At 32.8% G+C, this 23,335-nt stretch overlaps 1 protein-coding gene across 1 annotated transcript in view; it reads right to left on the reverse strand.

The window, feature by feature from the left end:
- RhoGEF3 (Rho guanine nucleotide exchange factor 3) overlaps positions 1-12,169 on the reverse strand; it is a 103,948-nt gene extending 91,779 nt beyond the window's left edge. Inside the window, exons 1-8 of the mRNA XM_018538798.1 lie at positions 12,130-12,169; positions 11,482-11,653; positions 9,922-10,183; positions 7,860-8,158; positions 3,686-3,929; positions 2,112-3,055; positions 1,677-1,814; positions 450-832 (exon numbers count right to left, since the gene is read on the reverse strand). Coding sequence (XP_018394300.1) covers positions 450-832; positions 1,677-1,814; positions 2,112-3,055; positions 3,686-3,929; positions 7,860-8,158; positions 9,922-10,183; positions 11,482-11,653; positions 12,130-12,169 — 2,482 coding nt within the window. The remainder of the gene's footprint in view (positions 1-449; positions 833-1,676; positions 1,815-2,111; positions 3,056-3,685; positions 3,930-7,859; positions 8,159-9,921; positions 10,184-11,481; positions 11,654-12,129) is intronic.
- Between the last annotated feature and the right edge of the window lie 11,166 nt (positions 12,170-23,335).

The raw sequence follows: 23,335 nt of genomic DNA on the forward strand, positions 1-23,335 counted from the left end.
ATCGACTTTAATCAATTTTGATCGTTGACATGATAATCGCTTGTTTTCTTTAAAAATAATTTTCTTTTAATATTTCATCCATCAAATTTAATATAATCAATATTCAATTTTTAATAAATAGTCTACTCTATGTAATTTTTTAATTTCTTTATATTCTTCATGTTTTATAAAATTTTTTATTGCACATTAATTTTTCTATAAAACGTATGAAAAAATGGATAGCTATGAATTTTATGTAATATTTAAAATAATTTTGTAAGAGTAAGAATAATTTATTATAAGGATATAAGAATTTTCTGCACATATAATCATTATTTTTTTTTAGGAAAATATGAAGTTTATAAAACGTTTGAGAACATTTATTCTTTACATCATAAAATATTTGATATACATTTGATAGAAAAATTATCTTATTGTTAGACGTAAAACATCCAAGGAAAGGTACTCACTGTTCTGAAGGATGTGGCGCTTGGATCTGTCACCTCCTCGATCATTCATAATTTTCACAACAACTCTGTGTGCCTCGTTTGACTCTCGGGAGTGTTCTCTCTGCGGGCCCGTTGTTCCCGGCGACCTTTTCTCCGGTAATTGGAGACTCCTGGATCTTCTGACTCGGGATTGATGAGAATCAGGCGACACCTGATTGGTCCTAGCGCTCTGGTGCTGTCGCGAGGGATTGCCGCGTCTGAATGGATTAGGCGTAGGTGACCGCCCTTGTCGTCCCTCGCTGCTGGACGAGGAAGACGATGAGGAGGGTGAATTAAACATCTGTTTCCCTGATTCAGAGGATCCAGGCGATCTCCTGAGCGCCTGTTGGCTTCTATGGATTCTCCTACATATAACATTTAGGCATTTCATTTTTGTATAACATTGCGAAACGTTTTGAGGGTTTAATATTAAATAAATAATTTTTTTTTAATCTAGGAGTAGGCATTTAATTTTTTTTACCATCACTTGGGGTATTTTTACACTCTAATTAAATCAATTTAGTAACAACATATTATGTATCACTGTTTTCCAATTTATTATAGTATTTAAGAACACTATGTGGATATAGATTTAATCACAATTTTCTGAAAAACATAAATAGAAAACGAGTAAGTATTAAACGGAATAAACACGTTAAATATTTTATTATGACATGTATTTCTAAAAAATAAAGATTTTAATTAATATAACGTTTTTGTATTTCGATGGAATTACATATTTAAAGCTTTGGTAAGAACAATTGTTAAAAAAAAGAAAAAAGAAATAAACATAAATAAATAACAGTTATCAATATTTTACATTTACTCACATTTCTTTTCCCCACTGGGATATAAAAATGCCCCAGGTGAATATTTCCGAGTTATATATACACATACGGAACGTTAATTTAAAAAGATTGAAAGACGCAAAGAATGATTGCTCAAAATGTTTGTACATTATACAAATTAAAAAACTCTCTAATTGCTATTTTTACCAATGCACATAGATTAACTTTAATCTCTGTTTAATTTATTCTTTATCTTAATCTAATTTTTAGAAAAGGAAAAAGATAAAAAGTAAATTAAACCGAGATTAAAGTTAATCTACGTTAGGAGAAATGGACGTAAATGAAGTATTTTACAACTTTCGCTATTTTCTATGTTGAACTACTATTTCTATGAGAATTTTATAAGTTTTCATATGCATACCCTTGCCTGTTGGGCGATATTCGTTCGCCGTTGGCGCGAATCGATTCTGTAGACGAATTCAAGGCAAGAGCTGATGACGACACCAAACTGAGATTTAAGGATGAACTAGGATTATCATCTTCGTCGCCATCTTCATATCTAGTATCGAAAGATTAATATTTTCAATATATTTATAAGTTTCTATTATATTAATTTTGTTAACATTAACATATTTGATGGAATAGTGATTTGTATTACTATATTTATAAATTGTATGAAATATGTATATATACTATGGCAATTAATAGAATATATATATGTATATACATCAATTGTTTACCTTTATCAATTCTACTTTTTCAGGGATTTGTAATCGAGACTGAACTCGGCTACATATTAAAACAATTAAATTTGCCGACAAAATCGTTCATTGCAATTAAAAATTTGTTTACGTACCCTTCCACCGAAGAGTCTGTGTTCTCTGCCAAACTAGGCATAACGGGTTTCGTAACACAACTGTCGAGGCTTCTGAATCCCATCGACGATGATGACGAGCTGGACGATTCGAGGTATCTCTGCGCGAATTGCGATCTTCTGGAGGATGATTGATCCTCCAGGGACTTGGCCTGCGCCATGCGATATTGTTGCTGTTGCTGTTGTTGTTGATGTTGTTGTTGTTGTTGGTGATTGACATTTTGTCTTTTCGATCTGGAGGACGCTAAAGCGGAATTCTTCCTGGACGGAAGAGAGCTCCAGTTGACCTGATGAGATGGCGGCGATGGTGGCGGACTGATGATGTCACTATCTACGATAGCATTCGATCGCGGTAGAAAAGGGGCCTTGCTGCCATAATTGCTGCGCACGACAGAGGAAGTCGAATGTCTGGAGGAGGATTTTCTGCCAGCGACAGCGTCTTGAAACGCTGGTGGCGGCGATATAATCGGCGTAATCGACGGTGGAGAGAAGGACTCTGGGATGCTGTGCGGCGACGTGCAAGCGCTAGTAGTGATAGAATCGTAGTCCTGGCTGTGCAGCGCGAGAAAATCAGGTCGCTGTGAGTCTAATCCTCTAGCAAAGTCCTGCGGACACTTGCCCGGCTCGCTGTTGCAATGATAGTCCGCTAATTTGACCGCCGCCCGTCGTGACAACGGTAAAGTACCAGTCGCCGGAGTTACTAAGTTGCTCTCATAGTTTGCACGGCGATTTTCGTCGAGAGACCGCTGCTGTACCTGCACCCAGCCGGAACGGCCCAAGTAAACGCCATCAACCTCGCGGTCGCACCATCGGACAGGCGAGAGTTCGCGACTGCAATTGCCGCTAATAAACAGCTCGCCGGAAGTGCCGCTGTTGCCCGATAGGAAGGAGTTTACGGCGTCGCGTCGACGGGAATTGGCGGAGACCTGCACAGGGGAGAATCATCGCTAATAGACACCCTAAGTGTCGTCCCAATCTCCTTGCGTCACATTTAAATAAATTAATTTATATTTGAAAATAACGTTATTCTACCGACGCTATTTTACAATAAGGCTGAATAATGCGATAATTATGATAGAACAAATTTAATTCCACATAAAAAAGAGTCACTTTGGTTAAGAGATTAGAATGCACAGCCCATTAAATAGGTACACATTATGTTTCATTAGTCTTTCCCCATAATAGAGCAAAGTTGATTATAGAATAAATCATATAAAGCCATGTTCGTAAATATTAATCAACGCTAAACGTGATTTAAATGATCTCTTATTAAAGCAACAGTCAGGAAAGGAACCTATCATTTAACTTAGATTAACATTTACTACAGCGATCCATGGGATTGTTTTCTCAAGCTTCCGTATGAATTCGATCCCTACTTCCGGGTACGTTCCGTTTTCACGTACATCCACTGCAAGTAACTTTGTTGTTTATCCAATATTAAACAAGACCAAATGATGCTTACAGCGTCGTAGCACAAAACCGAACGCACCGTTTATCTCGTGGATAAGCTGGCAGATTAGCAATACGTTTCTGACGTCTTTGCGATCCCCACTTACCTGACCGTGGCTGTCTTGACGATGCTTGTGGCTCGACGTCGACGTGGTCGACGTGAATGTATCGTGACGTTTCAGGGATGGTATCGAACTACCACGATTGTAGGATCCACGCGCGTTCCCGCTGGATTTCCCTCTGCCGCTCGCTGTCTGACTCTTGTTGCTGCTGTACGAGGAGCCTTGAGAACCAACTTCCCAAGGGTCCGCTGACGCATTTCGGAGATGCAGGATCGACACATTCGGGCCCCTGCAATCGAAAATTTCCTCCTTTCGAGATAGGCTTAAGATACCAAGAATAATTATTCTTATCTATATCAATTAAATGTTTATTCTATAAAGTTTATTTGATGTTCATATCGATGTCGATTAACAATAGACTCGTGTTTTTGTTGAATATAAAATTAACATTTTACACTTCTTTTTTAGATTTGACAAAAAAGGAATAAAAAGTTTATTTACGTATAAATCGCTCCTTTATTTAAAAAATAACATAACTCAAAAATTAAGTTTTATAATAAAACAACGATATTCAAAAAGCAGAATTTGTTTTATTTTTTTATTTTATTTAATTATAAAAAAATCGTATTTTTGGTGTAACATCTTATTTACTGTAAGTGTTGATCATATAATTTGTTTAATTGATTCTAACTTATCGCGTATCTGATTGAATTTAACAAATTTTATAATACTACACAACCTCTCTTCTTTGCGATTCGTGCTTCACCATTGAAATCATGCAAAATACAAAATATATATAATTGTTGTCCTTTGCACGGTTGCGCCAGTTTATTCATTTTTTTTATTTATTATCATCGAACTCAGAATTTTGCTTCATCTCGTCGTAAAAGGAAATCAACTCGCGGTGCATTTTAACATCTCCAGGGATTTTACGCGACAGTCGGCACAGTCAAAAACCTTTCGTTTCCGTCGATGTCTTCAAGTAAGATAGATGGGATCGTTTTCGCTTGCATACGTCCTCACGCACATTTCTTCTTCATGCTAATGTTACAACGTTTATATATTGATATTATACAAAGAATAAGTGACATATACATCTATGTGTGTGTGTGTGTGTGTGTGTGTGTGCGCGCGCGCGCGCGCGCGTGCGCGGGGGGGACACTCTATATATATATTATATAATATATAGGAGGTATCACTCCATCTCACTATGATGACAGTGTATATGAAGTTTTATGTATATGTGTCTGTGTGCGTGGGGGGAAACTGAGGAAAAAAATTGTATTTATTTTAAGGGCAAGCTTTTAAGAACTAATTTACAGTTATAACCAGGGAATGGAAAGTTACTTTTTAAAAGTAATTAGTTACAGTTACTCGTTACCGAGTAAAAAATGTAACTAGTTACAGTTACAGTTATCGCTTTTTAAAAGTAACTCGTTACAGTTACCGTTACTTGAAAAATAACTTTTCGTTACTTTTCCGTTACTTTTTTAAAATCAATTTAAAAATGTACTTTTGCATTTTTTTTTTTTATATGTAATACTGCGACAAATATATAGTTTTATTTAAAAAAAAAAAAAACAATGTAGAATGGCTCAAATAATAAATTAAATAAAAGTAAAATGAGAAGGGTTACGAGCCAAAAATGAAACAGTTTATTTCCGATAAGAACGACGATGACAATGTAATTAAATGTATAAATATATATTAGAACAATACATAGATAAAACAAGATAAAAACAAACGACGTTTCGACACTTATTGTCATCGTCTTTTAAACTGTTTCGCTTTTGGGTTCATAGCCCTTCTCATTTTACTATTATTTAATTTATTTTTTAATTTTTTTTAAACACAATTTTGTAATTCTAAAACCTGTAAAATATGCAGCAAACTGAAATATTTGTATGTCCTATGTATTACATAGAAGATAGAAGTGTAAAATAATTACTGAATCATAACGGCCGAATGTCTAAGGGCTTTCAAGTCTTATTGATAAGCGCTATAGATAGCATGTATCCAATCGAACCGTGTTTAATCGTGTGCAAAGTAACGACAAAAGTAACTGTAAATTTCGTTACCGTTACCCAAAAAATGTAACTCGTTACAGTTACAGTTACCAAAAAAAGAAAGTAACGCAGTTACCAGTAAAGTTACCAAAAAAGTAACTTGTAACTGTAACTTCGTTACAAGTAACGAGTTACTTCCATTCCCTGGTTATAACAAAGTAAGATGGTAAACAAAAATAATGATAAAAAAATAATATCAATGACAAAAATAATAAAAATGAGAGAGAGAGAGAAGGTTTTCATCGTATACTAAAAACCTCTGTGGATATGTGACAATCAGATATGGTTTCCGACTAATTTTTCTCGACAGTAGACGCAATTAATCTCTTCGCGGACATATATGTACCTTCGTCTATATGTCTCTTATCTTCGTATCCCTCGTTTCAGAACATCATTTTTCTGTGCCTTTTACAGAAATTGAAAATGAAAAAATTACAGACTACTGTGAAAGCGTTACATCCTGTAATAACAAAATGGAATTCTTCCGTACTGTTGTGTTAATAAGAAAAATGCATATGTAGAGATCGATCTCACCATATATAAATTTATTTACTTTTGTAAATCCGTTTTCGGATCAAATATAATATAAATTGAAAGTAAATATAATGATTGATATTTTACCATACTAGCTGAGCAAGTTCAAAAGTTCCTTCATTGAAGATTCAATCGTCTTTGCCGCTTGTCGTGATTAACGCGCGATCAAAGAGATTGTTGGAGATGAAAAAGATGATCATGAAAATGAAATTTTCCGGGGAGCTCTCGAGTCGTACCTCAAAGTCTTGATGCTGCTGTATTAGACGCAATTTAATCTACCGCCTCTATCGGGCAAATGAGAAATGTTAAAATATTAACCTTTAAAATGCGAAATTGACCGTATAGAAGCACCTTACGTAGCGCTGAAAAAGATTATCGATAGAAAATATAGAATCCGTTGAATCTATATGAACAGACGTCTGACGTGATTTGTGGAACTATTAATTAATTCGAGCCAAAGACAGGAAAACGTATGGTGAAACTAGGTGATAAAGCGTATTTCGGATATTTGCTGCGAATAACCTTTCGTCGATATCGTTCCACATATGGAGCTGACGAAACGCGACGAACAAATCGATTGGGACAGAAATACCTGCCCTCAATTAATCATATTTACCTTTTAACCGACATGACACGTAGAGTCGTTCGCTTCCTTCGATAGTAGTGTGATGTCTTAAATAGAACCGCTCTTTAAATAGAGCGATCTTTCGGTCCGAACAAGAAGATGGTAAGATGGAGTGACCACCCTCTCTTTTAATCCACTGTCACATACGCTTATGTCAGTATAATCGTTGCTTTGAACACTGCGAAACATTTCTCATCTATTTCGTTTATCCAGCGTATTTTTCATCTGTTAAAATTGACTGGTACGAAAACAGCAATCGCTACATTTATTTCTGAGTGTCGATAAAAATGTCTCGTATAAAAGAGACAAATCTTTTTTTATATGTAACATGAGATTTGGTATTTTTAACATGTTCATCACGCGGGATGTTCTTCAAAACACTCCAGTCTTGTCTTCACAAATTAATCAGCCAATCGGCCTTGAGAAACCGACCATATCATTCTAGATTCGACATTTGATCGGTGAATTTTACATTTCCTCGTGTATGCAGGTCACGCTCGACGGCGAGTATCCGAGTGTACGAAGAAGTAGTGCGAGAGTGGTCCTTGCAGTGATCCGTTGGGCATCATGAAACTTACATCATATGTAAACACTATAGCATTTAGAGGGAATCTAACGGAAAGGACAAGCATGAATAGAATAACGATTCGGCGACTGTTCCTATGCCCTGCGACAGTCACGCTAACTTCATAAGATTCCGTGCTAGATGTTTTCTTCAACGGTTCAGGTAGACGAGGTTGCACCATTTCACCACACATGTACGATTTCACTGCACAACAGTAACCATGTATCCACAAAATCTTCCCAAATTCACGTAATGAACCTTTCTAAATTTTTCAATTGATCATTTTTAATATTTTAGAGATCTCCAAGCTGAAAACTCTTCCTACGCAATACTATTGGTTGGAGTTCACGGAAACAGTTAGGACGCACCGAGACTACTCTCCAATCACGGTAAATTTAAATAGAAAAGAGATAAAACGCTTGATGTTACCTGTCGACACGCGAGATAGGACCCGCGTTAGTGATCTCGCTTGTATCCGCGGCTGGACTGACTCTGCGCGGCGGCAGGGCGGGAGGCATAGCCTGACCGGGGGCCTGGCTCGAGGACAAGGTCGAAACGGGCCCTCCGACGCCCACATTACCCCCACGTACCCCATCCTCGGTCGAGTGCTGTCTCGAGGATTGCGAGTTCTGCGAGAGCCAGCGGCGCCCGGCATTCCGCGTCACCACCGTGGGCCCGCCAGGCCCCGGCTGATGACCTATCGTGCTCCCACTATCCAACGACGTACTCTGTAACCGAAATCCAAGGCCATTCTTCGTGGGTAGAGAGAAAATCCGTGGGACGCGATTGAATCTAAGGACTATATACATCAATTTGAGAGATCATGCGAAAATTTCAATTAACCGTTCAAATTTTTCCTTGTTTTAAACATTTGTTTTACAATTTATATTCATTTCTAGCAATGTATCATAAATTAGATTGTTGATTAATTTTAATCTCAGCTTAACTTATTTCTTATTTTTTTTTAGTACCAAGAATTAGAAAAAATTAAAAATAAGTTAAATCGAGACTAAAATTAATCTATATTAGTAAAAATGTTAATCGAAAAGACTTGCATTTTTACTATCATATTCTATTATGTTTGATAGTCTCTTAAAAAAAATTATTTTTAATAAATTATATTTTTAATAATATTTAATATTAACAAATATCCATTTGAATCCAAGAGACCTAATGTATAGTCCTAGAATTATTGCAGCAAAATTAAAAAAATTCGGATACATAAAAATCGCTGTTAAATAATAATTAATTCCTTTGATTTTAAAATATATTCTTAATTTTCAATATATTCTTCGAAAAAAAAAAAAAAGTCTAATGCCTGTTTTTCTACCAATGCAATTTAATTTTAATCTCGTTTCAACTAACTCGTCATCTTTTTCTACTTGTATGAATTAGAAAAGAATAAGTTAAACCAAAATTAGAATTAATCCATATTGGTAGAAACAATTGAAAGTCTTTAAAACGCACGTATCACATTATTAAAATTTCCTTTTTTCGACCATTTTTGGTATTCCCTTATTAATTACGACTCGTTAATAGGCACCATTATCGCCCAGCTATGATCGTTATGAAATTGTGTCAATTGCCAAAGGGGCCTGTGCTATACAGCGCCATTATCGTTACGTCGAACACGGAGTAAACTTGCGTAGCCATAAGAGCACGAGAAGCCGTGCGGCTGCCTCTACTTCCAAATACGGTCGAAGCACGTACGAATAACCGGCGGGTTGGCGCAACTTCTCCGCGTGTCGAAGAAAGTACTTTTATTCTCGTACGTTCTGCCTAAGAGGAGAATTCGTTCGTACGGGCGATCTGTCGCGATGACTCGAACGTGCGTGTCACTTTATTGACTTTTATTACTCCACACGACTCAATATCTCATTGACGTGTCACCTGATTTGAGAACGTCCGTCTATCAATACATTTACAATGTCGCAATCGATCGAAATACGTTTAGGAACATTTCAGATATGACAAAAGTGATTTTATACAAAATATATACGAAGGAAAATATTTGGATCTGAATTAAGACAGATATCTGATTAAATCTACTAAAATTCTAATAGATGTAATCAAGGGAAGATATTGAATGCTGGTTATTTCAAAACTATAATAGAATTCTAGCAGATTTAACCAGAATTTTGGATCATTCTCATTTTTCACTAAAATTCCAATTAATTCAACCAAATATTTTTCTTTGTGTAAATTGACAATAAAAAAAATTTCAATTACATTTCCATCATAATATGGTTAAGGATGCAGTTCACTTGGCGTTACAATAAAATACTTTGAAGCATTTGATTGACGTACTAATAAAAAGAAAAAAATGTACAAACTGACCACACAAAAATGCTTCGAATTTGTAGCATCAAGTGGACCGTAACCTAAATAATGACAAAAAGCGGCAATGTGTTAGAAAGAAAAAGAGAGAGAAAGAGAGATCAATAAAACTGATTATTTAAATTCGTTCGAGGATCTCGAGGAGAGTACGTACATTAACGTGATTTTTTCTGGACGTAACTGATGAGTCTTGCGAGGATCCTCTTGCGTAATGCCGAGCAAAGACCTCGGCGAGTCTGGATCTTCCTGAGCTCGCGTTTGACTTGGATTTATTTGACGGCGAGCCATCGACAACGCCCGCCAAATTCGGATTGCTGCTCTTGCGCTCCGGAAACACTAGGTGCTCGATGTTCGGCGTGTATCCAGGATCGTTCCTGACGATATCCTGGAGGGTCACGCGGCTGGGTCCGCCATTACTGCAACAATTCGTGCGTAATGCCAATTTTCGTTTACTAATTACTATTGTCATTAATGATAAGATCAATGATGATAACTGTATATGAAACTTTTACTAGGCTCGTATTAACAATAATAATGTGTTATGTTAATAAATTAATAAACTAGCAAGGTGGTATTAGTTTTTTAAATAATTACACTGAAAAAAAATAAATTATTAAATTTTAATACATATTTCTTTGAATAGTACTAATGTAAGTAAATATTTACTCACAGTAAATAAATATTTGCTCGATAAATAAATAATCAAAGTCATTTTTATATCAAATAAATATATATATGTATTTAGTAAATATTTACTGTAGATAAATATTAAAACTAGTCAAATAAATATTTATTGAAATTTCGTATTTTTTTTCAATATATGATTATATTAAAAATAAAAACAATGATACAGAGCTAATGAGAGTTGCTCGCGGTACGTGGTGCGATAAAAAAAACTTTATTAAAATATAATTAATCTAGACGTTTCGGCTTACCATGGCTGAACAGGAAAGTGGCAACGATCTTAACGACTATTAGACATCTCAATGTATCAATTTTATTTAATTTGGAAGAGTCATGATGGTTGCGCGGATAAGTCCCCACTTTTCCATTTTTTATTTCTTATAATTTATATCCATATTAAGTTTATGTAATTTCACACACATAGAATCTATCCTCAATTCATTTCCACATGATTTTTCACTCGTGTGTCTAACTGAATGGAGATGGAGAGAGTTGCCACTTTCCTGTTCAGCCATGGTAGGAATCTATTTGCGACAGACTACTGAAGATGGCTCGAATGTAAGCCGAAGCGTCTAGATTAATTGTATCTTAATAAAGTTTTTTTGATCGCACCACGTACTGCGAGATAACTCTCATTAGCCCTGTATCATTGTTTTTATATTTGACTTTCTCGACAGTTTATTTAATATTTATGATTATTTTAATCATAATTACATTTATCAATTCCTAATAAATATTATATCCAATTAAAAAAGTGATATATTTATTAAGTAAAAATATAATTATAATTTAAAGAAATTATCATCCATCTTACTCGTTTATTGACCAATTACCTTAGGTATATTATAACTATTTGTATATATTATATTATATGCAAATGTGTGTGATAAATCGAAAGATGTATATAAAAATTCATTCCATGAAAATTCGAGCAAATTCCTTAAAATATAAATTATTCTATCAGCAGATTTTTATCCTTTAACTATAATAAAATTTTTAAACATAAAAATTTATACATTTTTAAACTAACCTGGGCCCGAAACCATGCGACTGTCTTTGTCCGCGTCTCTTCCCGCTGCCACGGCCAGGCTTGATGTTTGTCGCCTCGGCCAATTGCAGCAAACGGCTGCGATGCTGCCGCAACAGCGGGTCCTCCCGACGATTCATTCTATCCTGTGCACCTGGAATCTTGCTCCTGCATCCTGGAATTGCCGAAAAAAAGAAGACTATGAATTCACTTAAGGTTTACCTTTGATATCTTCATACAACCGCAATTATACTTTTTACACAACACCAATAAATAATTGCTTCATTGTCGTGGAGAAAAAAATACTTTTCAGAACGGATTCTTAAAACATTGTAATAAAGTTTAAAAAAAAACACAGAAAGGTGATAAATGCCGTATTCGGTCAAAGCGGATTTAGTGTCTGATAATATAATGAGTTTTTCATAATTTCCTGATAAGCAAATTGTGCATTGATTATTTGTTGGTCTTAAAACGCAGTTTTAAACGAAAGCTTGACTACGCAATATCGTAAAATAAGTTGACAAACATTTTCATAAATATTACGGATTATTATAAACATTTTATATTACAAGCATTTTAATATCACTGATGTTATAATCTGATCTTTAAAATATTTGTAGAGAATTTATTGCAAAAAAATATCATCTCAACCAGAATTCAAATCTGGATCTCTCTCATTCCGTGTGGTCATCTTACCAATTTGATCACCGTGCCGTACGATAACGATAAAAACTAAAAAAGTTTGCATGAGGTAAAAACATATTTGTGATGGAAAAATTTTTATCAACATGTGTAAAAAAAAAAGCATATCCGTTATAAAATATTAATTTAAATTTCCATGATGCTCACGACAACAAACAGTTTTAATAAAGTAAGTCTTGCTTGCAGTGCTTTATACATTATTACGAGATTTGCAAAAGCGTGGGTATGCTTTTAATCACTCTTTCCACAAGGATCGGCTAGAGAAGAGGAATTCACCACGAGCATTACACTGCTTGTGCTGCTTTTCGACTCGTCTTCTCTATTTTATCTCATTTTGACGTGAGAAGAGAAAGCAGATATATGTAACAGACAGGAGAAAAATGTTGTTGTCCTCCGCCGTCTGCCTGCCGGTTGCGCACCTTTAAAAACGTTCTCTTTCTTCTCACCTCTCGAAAACTTGGCAATTTCTTATCGCGCATGGAAAATGTCATAAATTCATGTTTCTCCTAAGGAATGATATCTTTTGTCCAAGTAAAATACTTTTGGTTCAAACATTCGAATATCATAAGACATATGGTTAATACCTTGTGTTTATTTGATGTTCTTGTAAAAAAATTTTCCAATTGAAGAAAATGTCACTGAAAATAATATAGTTTCAAAAAAGATGTTTATTGCAATTCTCGAAAATTTCATTAAAAGCATACTTAAATTTTTGGCTACTTCGATGTAATTTGTATTTAATTTTTTCAGAATTTCTAATTGTGAAGAAAGTGAGAATTCTAAAAAAAGCGTCGCAATTTTCTAAGATCTTAGATGGCATAACTGATTCATTTAAACTAAAAAAGTATTTACTTTCTTAATTGTTTTATAAATTAGCATAATTTGTCCTTAATGATTAAACTCAACAAGAATTTAAAAAATATGTACAAATATATTTGTGTATATGTTTAATAAAAGTAACATTTAATTTATATAAAAACTAAATTATGACTTATATTCTTGTATTATAGAAATAGAAAATTAAGATAGAAAAAGATAAAAAATAATCTTTTAAATGCGTAAAAAAGAGCTCATATAATTAGTAACATAAAAGTGAAATCTTTTGGGATTCTTAGGAATACTTTTAGAACAAAAATGGAACAAGATAGGAATTTACTTCGTAAATAGAGAATGAGAAAGAATTCTTTTCGGACTCAGTGTGCTACCTGGGATGTTATTAAAATCGCATGTCTTTGGCTTTTCAGATTTTATATATTTCAGCAGTGTAACTTATAACTTTCAAAAATTTCCTTCTTCAAGATACTGCTTATAACAATTGATCAATTGTTTTTAATTTTGACGTAAACTTTTGTGTAACAAATGACAATCTCACGCGTAAATACAGTAAATGGGTAAATGGTCAAAGACAAGCTGGTGTATCTCTTTTCTACCCTTCGTTTTTAATTTTTTTTTAATAATGTCATTCCTGGCAGTAGTTTTAACAGAGCACATTAAAATATCGACTATCGAAGAAAGTTCGGTGGTCATGAATAGTTAGCCGCAAAAGCAACAATATGCATGCCGGAAAATTTAATATCGGCCCGAATTAACCGATGAAGCGAATATTTCAAATGTTTGTCTTCCATGTTTTAATTTTCATTGGATCGTTTCACGTTTTTGATATGCGCGAAGAAACGAATAAATATTAGATTTTCCTAAAAAATATTATCATGTAGAGAGAACAAATACAATGTTCCAGGATCGCCAGATTTTCTTTTAATCAAGGACATTCTGGGAGAAGTCAAGAATCCATGAGTACCGAAACCAGTATGGATCGAGCATTCCATATTTATAAATATTCAATGTATGGAATTCCATGTATTGAATTCCATATCTATGTAATATTTGATCGGGGCACTTGTGACAGGCTTTTGCTTTGAAAAGCTATATCTTTTCAATATCTGACTTATGCTTACAGCACACTGGACGCGATGAGCAACGAGTGAGATTCAATGAAAGCTCTGCGTTTTCATCCGTAACGATGTGAAATAAAGCTCTCATTGAACATCGCTCATCGCTCGTCGTTTATCGCATTCAGTGTGATATAATTACATTAAAAAAAATAAAATCAAAGTAGCTTTTTTAGTCATGTAGAAAAGGTATGCACGAGAAAGAAATATATTTTTTTAATTTACTCCTTCCTCTTCCTTCCTCGACTTATCCCCAGGAATTCCATACATTGACAAATTTTACTTCGCCGACCCTGCATCTTGAATTGCATTTTGAAATTCATCAATCTTTGCTGCATTCAACTGAACGCGTCTATGACCGACAATTTTTTCCTCTTTAAGGAAATTGTAAAGTCGTTTTATTGATTCAATCAAATTTATATACATACAATTTACGTGTTATTGAAACATCAATAAGTACGCATCAATATTGCATACATACATAACGCATATAAATCTTTTTAGCGATCAAGCCTAAGTTTAATTCTAAGAACTTGACAGTGTTCGTTCATGTAAACTACTAGCCTGTAGATGACAATTTCATAAACACAGATTGCGAAGCTTTTATATTAAACAAATGTTATCACGATGTTCATAACATTGCGTTCTAAACGTCATATTGGATTAAAAAATGATAGATCTCGATTTCATAATTTTTTTCGCTCTCGGTATAAACTCTTTATAGGTATACTTTAACTCTGGAATAAAAATTTCGAATCTATAAAAAAGAAATTAATTGTTATACAAAAATTATTGCGTTTAGTGGATAAAACACACGACTTTAGGATCGCTTTATTCGATCGATCAAATAAAATTCACCGACCTTGATGCTGGACGTGCCTTAAATGACGATTTTACTTCCTCCGTTACAAATCGTTTTCCGATTCTATTAAGAGCTACCGCTCTCTTTTGCAACCTCCAGTAACGTTGACGCGTAATCTGTATTTTAGGCTCAATGAAAAACTCGTTTTTCCTGTGGCGAGGGTTTTCTCACTGGCGCATCGGCGACACTTCATTTACTGAAATTCAACGATTTTTCCTGCGGGCTTCACATTGTGCCGTTAAATGCCAGGACAAGATTCAGATCGAGGATTTTAAAGGTCGATCGGCCTTTGAAAAGGTCAGCAGAGCGTGAATTCCGGGAAGCCACTGTTTTAAGTTTCCGTTTGATTTATTCGGAATCATGTCACACGAAATACTTTTCTGAATAATTTTTGTAAAGTAACATATATATACGCACGTGCCGCTATAATTTTAAAAATTAGATAGCATGTCGTCGTTAGTTCCACTTTGTGGAATTTTCTAGGAATCTCGGTGATTCGGAGTGTAATTTGTAGCCCATAAAAGTATCATTCGTTTCAAGTTATCGTTGGCGGCGGCGCGGCGGAGAGAAAAAGCACAGAGCGGGAAAACGCGGGAGCGGACGCCAGATCGAGGAGCAAATCGTGTGCGCGCGCGATTACTCGTCGGGGGGATGATCGGATTTGCGTGCATTTGGACAGGGAATTTCGAGACGTGCAACGCACGTAACCCATCCTATAAATTGCGAGTTCTGATTAGGATTTACGAGGGCGCAAGTACGCGCGCGCACGTTGCGGCCCTCTTTAAAACGGGCACCACGAGGTGCACCGCGAGTTCTCCAATCGAAATTTATGGCTGCGTACCTCTCTCGCAAAAGAAAATAAGAAAAATGAGAGGGCGAAATCTCACTGGCGGAAGGGGATTTTTACCACGAGCTCGTACGTTTTCTGACAACGCAAATGTTTCGAACCTCAATCTTTTCTGCGGTACTAATGCTATTTGATTTACATACACTCACTTCCTCATGTTCATATAGAACCGTTTATCACATTAGGAAGAACGAGATACTTGATTATAAATATAGTTTAATCGCTTTTGTATCGCCATTATATTGTTACTTGAAATATTTTCTGATAATTCAAAATGGAAAAATTAAAATAAATGTATATCCACAAATATAAATCTAATAAAAGAAAAATCCTATTTTTGGTCGAAACAAATCTCGTTGTGAAGCTTATTTAAATGTATATATATATATATATGTATATATATATATATATATCTCTAATATTGAAGAGAACTCAAAATTAAAATTAAAATATTATAAATTATGAGCGTAGTAATTATTGTGGACAAATGTCAACTTGTTAGGCATTATATAAAAGTTATATTTTAGATTTTTTATAAGCTTAATCTGAACGTTTAAAATGTGGTCGAACATTCGGGTTGAGCTTGTAAAAATATTAAAATATGACTTACAAATTTATAACAAGTTTATGCGCAATAATTACCATGCTCTCTTATATCATAGTCTTATGATTTGTAACATTTTAATTAATAATTAAACTGTAAATAAAGTATTACAAATTTGTAAATACATTTTTTCAGTTCTATAACTGCATATTGATTCGATTTGTCTAATTTAAAATGCAATCATAAACTGAAATTGGAAATAACATCACAAATTACATCAATCGCTAATTTAATAAACATCTTAAAATGCGAAATGCAAAAAATACATTATCACTTTAATTAGGATTTGAATCTAGAATTCTAATATTATATGTCGATTAATATACTTATAGCGGTCATTTATCAATTAAAAATATAGACTATAGCTCTCTAGTCAAGTCATACTTTAAGGGGGGAAACCAGAACTAATTTAAAAAAATCTTTTTATCGAATATGAATACTTTGATTACAAAAAGTAAATCTTTTAAAAATTAATTTTTGATCTCTTTAAAATATGATTTAACAAAAAAGAAAAACAATTATACACTAATTAATAAATAGCTACATTCAACAGAGAAAGCAGCTTTGCAACTGTTGTAAAATTCTTCAATTGGTTTATATATTTAGATTCATAAGAAGTCAAAGATAAGAACCAATCGTATTAAAGAACTACATAACTGCAAAGCTGCTTTCTCTGTTGAACGCAGCTATCGACTACTATAAGCATATTAATTGACATATAACATGAAAATATATTGCAAATATAAATATACTAAAGTGATTGAACATGTTTAGTTCTTTCTTTAATTGTTTGATTTATAAACATATTTTAATACTCGCCAAAAGTTTTACGTAATATTTATTATGAAATAAAAAATAGTAGAAATACGAACAAAAAATGTATAATTAAAGAGAGACAAAAATGACAAAAAAGTTGATTCAGTATTCTCATTTCTTCTTACGTTTTTATCTACAAATTCTTCAGCAAATTCTTGAATATTTCTCAGCAAATATATCGCAGTTATAAACTGTTGCAGATATAGATAAAGATTTTCCTGAATTAATCTCTGCTAACGCAGACACAGATAATGAAATGATTATTCTTTATTTAATTTCAAACGGATTTTGCTTCTGTAGAATTATAATAAATTTGCAAATTTATCTGACATCTCATTATTTGTAAAGGCAATTCTTCTTCTCGAGACTTCATCCAGAAGTAATGGAAATTGAAACGAAAACATTTCATTTTGAACATTCCTAATCCACGAAGGATTTTCAATGAAGAGGTGGAAATTGTGCGACACATAGGGAAAAAGATTAGTACGTGATGAGCTTTAGAAGCACTCTCGATTTAATAGACGGCATTCTATATTTTTAGTTTTATCGTTTAGGACGCTGTCCTAGCAGTGGATGGGATCACGTACCCATATAATATGAGTCCAGATTTGTTAGACATATGTTCCAGGATCACTGCCAACTTGTGCGGGAGAGCGTGAATCGCTAGTAAAAAGATCATATTGAAGAAATAGCGGGGAAATTTATGAGCGTCACGTAAATGTTTGCGATCATCGATTACTAGACAAATTGAAACGCTAAGAGAACATATAATATATATATTATACATATAATGCAATAGAAAATATAATATATAAAAACTATGGATCTAGATAATATTAAAAATAAATTATTGAAAAAAGATTTATGTTTTTGTATTAGTTCTTTTGATACAATTAAGTTGATTAAAATACATTAAAGTCACGAAATAAAATCTCATTTTGCCTGCGACATAACAGTCATGACAATTTGCGAGTATAACGGAATATCTTTCCACAGGCGTTGAAACGTCACAGTAAATTGAAGATGAGTCGCAGCATTCGTAAAGTACTTTAGATTTTCGTTATTATACAAATGACATCCTATATTTGCGTATCACTTTAATACAACTTCATAATATTATTCGATTTCTCTCTAATCCCCGTATCTCAATCTATAGCCCGACACAGAAGATCAACAATCAGAAAGCAGGGCACGTTAATTAAAAATAAACACTCGGCCACATCTAATTAATTATTAAAATAGATTAATTATTTAATTATAAAATAAAAATATTTCATAAAAGTCATGAATATGACAAACAACGTATCTTCTTTGCGTTTGATAGAGAAACGTGACGAAAAATTGACCTACATCGTACCTATAATCATAAATATTAAAAATAATCTCTCTGTAATATTTTCAAGAAAAATTATTTACATTGAGATACTTCGAAAATGTTTTGAAGTGTGTACGAAAACAATTTATTGTGCGTAATATAAAAACTGTTATATATATTTCCTTTATATAAATATAAACGACTCAAACAAATGAATTCAACGTGCAAAAGATCATACAGGTAATTGTAGCGATCGATAGAACGTTAATGAGACAGTGAATGGATATTCTTGGACAATAAACATCACGTTAGGTAATTGGAGGTATAATTCTTTAGGATTAAAGGAAGAAAACCTATTTTCATTACGATAAATTCTCTTCTTTGTTGATTTCAATATTTAATTATGCTCTATTAAAAAATCAATGGAAAAGGAAATTGTACAGAATTTTTGTGCATGCTATGTATTTTCTGAAATACAATTTTCGCCTCAATACAACTTTTACTAATGTTTTACAGTAAATGGTGTAACAGATAAAAGTTTTTCTTTGCATTTTTATATGTTTATGCGAACGTTCGGGAATGTGTGGTATGTACGATCGTACTAGAAATATATTTTGACAGCTCTCGTACGTGTAGATGGATAAATGCAATGGCGGTGACGTTAAGTCAACAGAATGTAGTTATCTGCGCTTACAGAAAGAGAGAAGGGAGAAAGACAGAGAAAGAGAGAGTGACATAATTGTGAGGACGTGGTGGATAACGTGAAAGCTCTTCAAGCTTGGCTACCATCGAATTACGTCGGATTTTCAGAACTTTCAAAAAGCTTTCCAAGAACTGACGGTAGTCCTTGATAGCAGAAATTCGAAGCTACCATTACCGTGTACGATACCAGCTCAACTCTTTGTAGAGTGAGGTTGGTTTAGAATACAAATTTATCACTTTACATTAATTTGCAGAAATCGTTATTTTTTTACTTGTTATCTTTGTTGGTTCTGTAATATATATATGTGTGTGTATGTAATTATAAATAAAATGTATTTACATATATTTCTTTTTTTTTCTTGTATAAACTTCGTGTATTATACGTATAAAAACATAATAAAAAAATAATTGAAAAATATTTTTAGAAAAATAAATTTTGCATTGATTTTCTTATAAAAATTGTGATTATATAATATTATACAATCTTCTATGTATATAATTATGTATATGCTTATACAATTAAACACATATATTTCGCCATATGATTATTAAGTCTTTTTCTTACAAGTGGTGACTTCTCCTATATGCCTGTGGTACGCAAGCTGGTTGTACACAGTCATATAGACTTACAGTTTAACGTCGATTCCGAAAGATGAATTGGTAGAGAAGTTTCCGGGGCAAGTATATTACTCGGTGGTTTACCATTGCCTTTCGAAAGGAGTTACGAGCGTACGAAAATTTTCGGTACTACCCCGGATCTCTAATATAGCAGACTAATGCGGTGCTACGCTACGTTCGCGCTCAATTAGAGAGAGAGTTTTACGATTATTATATTTATATGTAACTATATATGGGCAATTTTTTCACATTTTTTTCTAACAACTTTCTTGAATAATACTTTCAATTATTTTTTATTTCTTATTATTATTTTCCTTATATGTATAAATAAAAATTATAAAAGGTATTCAAAATTTTTTATCAAGTCTCAAGTTCTCATCATTTTGCTTGCAATGTTCATTGCTTGTTAAAAGATGTAAATAATTACTCATTAGTAAACAGTAATATTAATTATATATCAGTTATTATATGTATATATATATGATAAATATTAATGCGTGATTGATGATGTTGTGTAACCGAAATAATTCCTGATGCAAGTCGAGATTTAAACGATATCAGTTGTCGGGATTTAAAAGATATTAATTGCGCAATTAATTGATTATATGATCCTACTTGGATTTTTGCAGATAATGTATTATTATATACGTACATTAATATTAATCGCAATTGCTAATCTTTTTTTTTAACCAAGTTATTAATTGTATAATGCGACTTGTCCCATTTGTAACTCTTGAGTGTGATAGCAAACCAAAGTTAGATAGAAGTCGGTTATGCAATTTCACAAGTAATTTCCCCGTGGAACGGACATAAGATCGAGATATAATATCTAGATACCTCAAACTTAGCCGTCAGACACGCGAAAGAAAAATGTTAATATTTTTTTACATCAATCACAATTATGTTGCGCATAACAATACGCTTACAAAAAATTGTGTATATACAAATGACAGCATTAAAATAAATATTATTATATATATAACGGATAAATTGTATATACAATATTTAAATGATATATCTAATAAATATAATCCATCTAATATATAATAAATTCTCTATAAAATATTTAGCTAAATAAATATAATATTTATTTTAATTTCTATGAAACTTGAGTTAACGCAGACAGAAAGTTTATTTTAACTTGCGTGTTTCAAATTTTGAACTCGATTAGAAACTCAGCGATCTTTTCTAGAAATAATTCTGTTGTCGAAAATGCTCAAGGGCAATAAGTTTCTTATCTTGGGTAATGGAGTATGGTCGATCAAACTGTGCAGTAAAGTGGAGCATGTCCTTTAGGTTTTGTAGAGATTGACCTTCAAGTAAAAAGATCTAGACATCGTTTGATTTTAGATCAACTAGTTTTAAAATACGACAGTATATTGTGACAATATTTTACTGCTCAGAGTTCACTAATGCTTCGATTTTTCTATAAAAAGATGATAGATTGCATACTGTGTGAATTATTATATACTTGTATTCGGCCAACAATGGATTTTTAATAACTTTTTTGTATATTTGAGTAGAAAACATTATGCATATTATTAATATTAATATTAAATTAGGAATTTAAAGAAAATGTCCACAAAAAATAAATTTTTGTTATCTTTAATTTTTATAAAATATCTTTGTTGAATATAACAACTAATGAATATTTTTATTATTTTATGCAGATTTATTTCTTTTGAAAAAAATAAATAAAAAAAATTGTTGTAAAAATTGAAAAAAGTTTTAAGCTTATCTTTATTTTTTTGGTTTTATATTTATTTTATGAACAAAAGTATTTTGACAGAAAATTACAAAAAATTAAATCTCAATTTTTTGAACTTACTATGTACATAAACAGGTTGTACAATTTGAAAAAAGGGTTTTTGTAATATTTGCTTTCGTTTGTGCGTTCTTATTCAAATTCAAATAAAAACTGTATATCTCGATTTTATGCGTTAATTGTTTAATATTTACGTTGCAAAATGATTTTTATAAAACGTAATTTAATATTTTTCTTTTATTTTTTGTATCTTCTCATATCATATCTTTTATTCTCTTTTAAATTCAAATTGCTTTTTTTCGTAACGGTTTATTATTTAGGAAAAATATTAGAGAAATAATAAACATTAATCGATTTATTGGAGTTATTCTACATTTATCCCATGAGCATCTTATAGTACTCTTATGGAAGAAAAGAAACACTCTATCGGAGATATGTACGAAACAACGAAGTATGGTTAAAAGTAACACGTCGATCACGATCGGAACAGGAAATGGAGGAAAACTTTGGCTCGATTGCATTGGAGGTATGTGGGAACGAGCGAACTTGCGAAACAAATTTACAGTTTCTGGAGTTCAACGGTTTGGTTGAAATGATACGACGGCTAGCTTCGGGAACAGGCTCGATAGGGACAACTACGTTTCGTCACTTTCCACTCGAACTAATGTATTTAACGAACCGTAACACCCGTTTACCGTTAATGCAGTGAAATGATAATGCATTAACAGAAATAACAGCAAACGATACGCTTGACTTATGAAACGCCCCTGCTAATGCAATAATCTACGCTGTTTGCAGATTGCGCGTATATATGTATATTGCGTGATATAAGCTTATAAAAGAGATTTATCGAATAAATACACAAAACAGCCATACGTTTGTTGAATACGATAATTTTTGAAAAGCTTATTTACAATTCTATTTAAAACCTACATAAACATTTTTTTAAACATACATTGTAGAAAGATTTTAATGAGAGATACACATATCGTAGAAAGTTTTAATGGGCTTTATAAGCATACATACAATTCTTATTTACAATATGCTATGGATACATAGTTTTCAATGCATGTTTGACTCGATAGTACGATAGTTTTGGAGCCATATCTTGGAAAGTTGACTATCTGTGTTCCGAGAGATCGAATCGAATGCGCAATGTATGGAGAAGAACTTACTGTGTGTGCATCCTAATTTATTTAGGTATGTATTAAATATATATTAATATTGGAAAAGCTTATACATAATTTAGTATTTAATCTGTATATAACACTGAAGATGACTATAGTGACTATCATGAGGATCACCGAAAGATCCTCATTCCTTAATAAGAGTTTATCACCATGCTATGAGGATTCCATGTATTCCTCAACACCTATATGAATATTAGTATTTTCTGTTGGCATAGCTCGTACATAAAAGTTACGTTATATAATACAACACATTAAAAATTCTTGTACATCTAATTTTGGATTTGAGCTATGCTGCCATATTTTTTAAATTGTTTAAACAATACAAATGTTTAATTAATTAATTTTCTCGTGTATACCGTGCACATATAGTTGATACACTGAGAAACAAGTTTATCAAATGTCAATGCTTTTGAAAACAAATAAAATATTACAATAATCAAATGTTTTGCTTCAACTAAATTATTTTATTGCATCAATTAAAGATTTG

Source organism: Cyphomyrmex costatus, unplaced genomic scaffold (genome assembly GCF_001594065.2).
Source record: "Cyphomyrmex costatus isolate MS0001 unplaced genomic scaffold, Ccosl1.0 scaffold199, whole genome shotgun sequence".
Lineage (NCBI taxonomy): Eukaryota > Metazoa > Arthropoda > Insecta > Hymenoptera > Formicidae > Cyphomyrmex > Cyphomyrmex costatus.